A 6,000-nucleotide genomic window follows, 5' to 3' on the forward strand; every position below is an offset into this window, starting at 1 on the left:
TCTACCTCCACTCTATTATATTGCACTCCATTATATGATTTGTCTCTAAAAACTATGGCAACTTTTGGGATTTTGCCTCCTTACTGTGCTTCCTTATTGTCGTTCCTCCCCGTCTTGTATTGCCCTTCTCTTCTCAATTATTGTTTGTAGTTCTGTTAGTCCTTCTCCAGTCTCATTTAGTATTTTTTCTGTGCCCTTTGGTCCTCCTGTTATTTCGCATTCTTCTATTACGTGTCTTGGGTCTTCTTCTTTCCTTTTACATAGCCTGCATCTTTTTTCTCCCCCTTCTTTCCAGTATTTCCCCTGCTCCGAATACGGGTGGTGCTTATTTGACTACTTGCGAAGGATCGTCGTAGGTATTTGAAAAGATATTCTAGAGGAAATAATAAAATTATTGAATTGTTATAAAAGTAATACGAAAATGGTTTATTAAAAAAATTATTTACTTGCATAAAATATCGATCGAAGTACCTAACCTGTACGTGGCCTGACGGAGATTTCAGTGAAAACACGCGTAGCAGTCAACGTGTTAAAAAATTGAGAAGATCGTTTTTAGGTATATTTGCGTGCTATAAGTTCGCGTCCTTATTCATCTTGAGCCACTTGAAACCATCGCTGCATAAATAGCGGCACCATAGCAAGGATATCGATAACAGGTTCTACATTTTAGACATTTAATGGCATTGTTTATTCATATTGCTCGTTTCATTATTTACTCGAATATTTCGGTTTGCTGTCTCGAATTGCAGACGCGTTTCTTGAGATCCTCTGTAACGAGAGACGGCCGGCCACCACGTTTACGATCACAGACAGTTTCTCTACTCGTATTGAATTCCCGTACCCATCGTCTCACGAATGATTCGATCATAATCTTGTTACCGTAAATTGTCGAGATTCGATGGTAAATTCCTTTCGAACGAAAGTTTTCAGCATTCGTAAAGCGTAGACGTGCGAGAGATCGCGTGGCAATTTTGTCGCTCTCGCTCGCGTCGATGGAAACTTCAATTTCCTCTTCTTCCAATAATGTTATAACGCGTATAACGCAATGATATTGTTAGAACTACTAAAGCGATAATTCTGCATGGCCTAAACGTTGTAAAGCTGCCTGTCCCCTCTTCGGGGCAAGTCCCAAATCAAAGTGAAAGTGTTCGAAAGGTTTCTGATGATTGAATATCGACGATTCAACGCGATCCATGATCCATGATCCAACCATTCAATCTTGTACGCTCGTTAATTGGTAACGCAGACCCCCAATCCCGTCCAGGAATCGTATTTATGTAATTTATTACATAAACTATAGTTTCCTCAATCGCCATCCAACGACATAACAGAAAAATAGGTATAAGGAGAAATTATCGTCAATTGCGAGCACGGAAAGGTTTTAATACGTAATAAGAGAAAAGCATTTTGACTTATTTAATTCCTAATTACAACCGCCCAATATATTGTCACGTAAAAAATAACAGGAAACCTTTACCTTTATTCTATAATAAGAGTACAAGTTTACGACTAGACCGTTACCGAAAGACTGAAGCCTCGATCAAGACCTAGCCCTTCTAGATGTTTGTTTATCTTCTGCCTACGTGCCGAATTCATATTCCTTTGTTTGGAAGTTGGTGTCGTGTGCAAGGCGGTTCAGGTTTCGGTTGTAGATGTTTGTTGACGTTACACATCAATGTTATTTGTGTTGAGATGATCGTCGGTGAAGGTGCCCACAAGAAACACTCTTGATTTTCAACAATAACGTTTATTAAACTCTTAACAATTAACAACAAATAACGATTAACCACGATTAACGATTAACAACGATCAACGATTAACAACGATTAATAACAAATAACGATTAACACTGAATTATCAAGAGTCAATAACCCGTTTCTCTAATTGTGTTTGACGCTATGCCGCTTAACCTTTCGCAGTTCGGAGCAGAATGAATCTTTTGGTTCGAAAGCAAACCGATTCTTTTCTTTGTTGTCACTACGCGCGCGTTTATTAGAAATCCGCGACGGTTGCCGCGTATGCATTCTTCCGAATATTCGGCGAAAGAACCGTAGGGATATCGATGGTATTAGCGCTTTGTGTCGCGAAGCCGTTGGAAATTTCCGTGATCGGGTGCCGCCACAGTATCTTTAAAATGGCGTATAAAATTCTCTTTAACCTCCTTAATCTCATTAAATTTTCTAATTTCTGTGCTACATGATAAGAGATTTGTATTTTGGACGTTAAATGAAATCTAATGAACATTTTAAGCCCGTGATACGCGTTTCACTCGATTACATACAATCGTTGATGCATTTTCTGCAATATTAGCAAATTTATATTCTTCGCTATCTGTATGTGTCTCATCGAATAATAATATACCGCCATTTGTAAAAAGTAGCTACTCGCCAATTCTAAGTGTGAATTAGTAAGTGAGCTGAAACACCGATGAAAGCTATCCGAAGCCATGTAATATGTAAGAGAGTTTACTCGATAGAATTTAATGGGAGAACTGTATGAAAGCGGTACGAGACCGCTGTTACAACTAACAGGCGCAAAAATAACACTGTTCGACGAATTTGAACTTTTGAAGAGTTGCTTTTGAAAATAGTTAAATCAGTGATAAATTTCAGGAGGAATACGTATCGGAAAATATACAGTGGACTCCGATAGAGTATTTTAATAATGCGGTTGTCGTCGAGCTTTTGGAAGGTAAACGTCCACCAGGTCTCTTCCTAGTACTTGACGATGTATGCGCTACTCTTCACGGTGGTAGCGCTGGCGCCGATGCAGACTTGCAAAAGGTAAAATCCAAACAGGTTATACATGCATGTATACTAATTTTATATAAAACAGTCTTTGCGATAATACTGCTAATTGAAAAATTAGTAACAGTTTTATCGTAATACGAATGAGTCATTACTCGTCGTTACATATTCGGATATTAAGAATCAATACTCGTTGTATATTGTTTGAATAGTCTGGCATTAATGTAAATTCTAATTCCCTTTGTAGGAGATTAACCCATTCGCAAGCGCAAGAGTGTCGCGTGGACTGGCTCAAACCGTGTGTAATTAATAAACGTAACGAGTCAAGTCGCTGGATCAACACACGGAGTTATTATTGCATCCGCCTCGAACGTTTTATCGTTTCTTCGCGTATCTTTATTCGTCGTTATTTATCGTTTAGCGATGTATATTAATCTCTCTCGATCCCTCCGTTTCTTTAGTATTTATTGTATTTACAGTTCCTTCTTAAAGTCCTTCAAATTTATAAATTTTCAGTCGTACGTTACACGGTGTCCAATTGCTGTATCCACGTTCCTCATGCTACAACGTTCATTACTACTCTCTTCGCTTGTTTCAATAATTCTACGTTTTGGGTCGAAGTTGAGAAATGTCATTTAAAACACAACCAACAAATCACACACACATCCTCCACATTGGTGACCCCGACGTGATCACTTGATATGGGAAACCGTCAAGTGTATATAAAATAATTAATAAATAAATAAGTACAGACTATGTTCGCTAAGACGCTGGTACTAGCGGATTCGCTAAAGACAGTGTGTAAATCGCTAATAAGATCGCTGAGATGACTGACTGATCAAAACTCATATTGATTCGCACGACTGACAAGTGATTGATAACTGAACTGTTACGGTCGCGTTCGTTTATTTATACTGGTCGGGGGAGAGCCGGAAAATTTGAATTCGAGTTTGCTTGCACGTAGCAGCGATGTTGTTTTGCCCGGAGTTTACTTATTATTACCTTATTTGTATCCTAACGATATTGATACTCCGAGGCAAAACAACAACATGATCTGAATTGTCCTCTAGCTCATGTGCCTCTACAAGTACATAAGAAATGACATTAACACGATGCGTTTCATAATTCAGTGATACATAATTAATATTATAAAGGGTCGGATAATTTATTTTCTCAGTTCTCATTAAATTAATGAATTTTTGTACTAACAGAAACTTTATTACATTTATTTACAGAAACTTGCAATTGCATCTAACGAACACGAACATTTTCAAAGCACGCAAGACGGATTTACTATTATGCATTATGCCGGTATAGTTTCGTATTCGGTTGATGGATTTTGCGATAAAAATCGCGATGTACTTTTCTTAGACCTTGTGGAACTAATGCAAACAAGTACGAAGTAAGTCATTGCTATTGTCTTTTTACCTGTTTACTTATTAAATTTCTGTCAAGTAAACTTGGAGATTCCTACGCTCCTATATTTAATTTTATTTTAGCTTAATCTACTGGTAGGTGTATGTAAAACATCTATATATATGTTGTGAATTTGCAGTTCTTTGATCCAGAAATTGTATCCGCCAGAAAGTCAAACAAATAAAATAAAAACGCTTAGATCCAGACCCACCACTGCAGGTAACAAGATTAGAAACCAAGCAAGCCGATTGGTCAATCAATTGATGAAATGTACACCACATTATATCAGATGCATTAAACCAAACGAGACAAAAAGACCACGAGATTGGGATTCGGTTAGAATAAAGCACCAAGTATGTCTTTTTCTCTCATGAAGTTAACGAGACTCTTGTTTTTATTTGTTTGTGCATGTTCAATTTAATAATATCAAGACATACCATTTTTACATATCCTATTTAAGAAAAGAAAAGGAAATATTTATATATATTTATATACTGTATATTTATACAGTAACTTGTTTTGATATAAGTTAATTTAACAATATGTAGAAACCTCGAATCTGGGATCCAGCAACTATAAACTTTTTATTCACGCTTAAATATATATTTTAAGTATGGTATATATATATACGTATATATATGTGCAGTAGATTTAAGCATTTTCAAACAACACAAAGCACGACTATTACATATTTCTCTGATTAATGTTCTGTTTTCATGTTCTTTCATTTAGGTGGAATATTTAGGTCTAAAAGAAAATATTAGAGTACGTAGGGCTGGTTTTGCATATAGAAGACCGTTCGCCAAATTTTTACAAAGATATGGAATTCTCACGAAAGAAACCTGGCCACGTTGGTCTGGTAATGAAAAACAGGGAGTCGAATGGATATTAAAAAGCCTCGATATTAATCGATCGCAGTATCAACTTGGAAAAACAAAACTATTTATAAAAAGCTCCCGAAAGTGTAAGTTTCTGATTTTATTCTAAAATACAATGATTACATTGTAATAGTTTAATTAGTGGTGTTCATAAAGAATGATAAGAATCTTAGATAAGACGAAATATCGGTTGGTCGGTACAAAAGCACAGCCTTTGCCGTAGAAATCTAAATACTCAAAAAATTGTTTCATATAAATCTACAATATAAATGATCAATGTTACTATTGTTTAATAGCTTTTACGCTAGAAGAAGCAAGAGATCGGAAATATAACAGTGTACGCTAGAGTAATTCAAAAAGCATTCAAAAAGTACTTTGCTCGAAAGAGGCAAGAACAAGAAAGACAAGAAGCAGCTGATTTGTTGTTTGGTCGGAAAGAACGTAGACGAGCTAGCTTAAACAGACATTTCATGGGCGATTACATCGGATTGGACGACAAACCTCAAATATTAAATTTAATTGGAAGAAGGGAGAAAATTTTTTTTGCTGAAGTTGTGAAAAAGTATGACAGGAGATTCAAGGTACTTATCTAAATCTACGAAAACTAGCTATTAACAAATATACGCTACGTGTAACGATCTAATAACGGTTCGCAGACGAGTAGAATAAATTTTATTCTCACCAACAAATACTTATACCTTATCGGTCAAGAGCAAATCAAGAAGGGCCCAGAGAAAGGCAAATTAGTAGAAATTATAAACGGAAATTACCATTCAATCAGATTAGTTATGTATCATTAAGTAAACTTCAAGTAAGTAATTATGCAGAGTGAGTCAATAAGAAGTACCATATAAAATAACTATTGCTTATATAAAGTAGCTGTTAATTGGTTTTATTTCCAAACGTCTTAGATGAATTGTTATATTTTAAGATACTCGCCGGATGGATGCAATTACATT

General features: G+C 36.0%; 1 protein-coding gene across 1 annotated transcript in view; it reads left to right on the top strand.

Annotated features, from left to right (window-relative positions):
* LOC117214537 (unconventional myosin-Ie-like) overlaps positions 1–5,949 on the top strand; it is a 35,481-nt gene extending 29,532 nt beyond the window's left edge. Inside the window, 8 exon segments of the mRNA XM_033460718.1 lie at positions 2,613–2,783; positions 3,983–4,149; positions 4,303–4,516; positions 4,896–5,127; positions 5,338–5,375; positions 5,377–5,622; positions 5,698–5,794; positions 5,797–5,949. Coding sequence (XP_033316609.1) covers positions 2,613–2,783; positions 3,983–4,149; positions 4,303–4,516; positions 4,896–5,127; positions 5,338–5,375; positions 5,377–5,622; positions 5,698–5,794; positions 5,797–5,873 — 1,242 coding nt within the window. The 3' untranslated portion in view covers positions 5,874–5,949.
* Positions 5,950–6,000: the final 51 nt, after the last annotated feature.

Source organism: Bombus bifarius, unplaced genomic scaffold (genome assembly GCF_011952205.1).
Source record: "Bombus bifarius isolate JDL3187 unplaced genomic scaffold, Bbif_JDL3187 scf7180000009201, whole genome shotgun sequence".
Taxonomy (NCBI): Eukaryota; Metazoa; Arthropoda; class Insecta; order Hymenoptera; family Apidae; genus Bombus; species Bombus bifarius.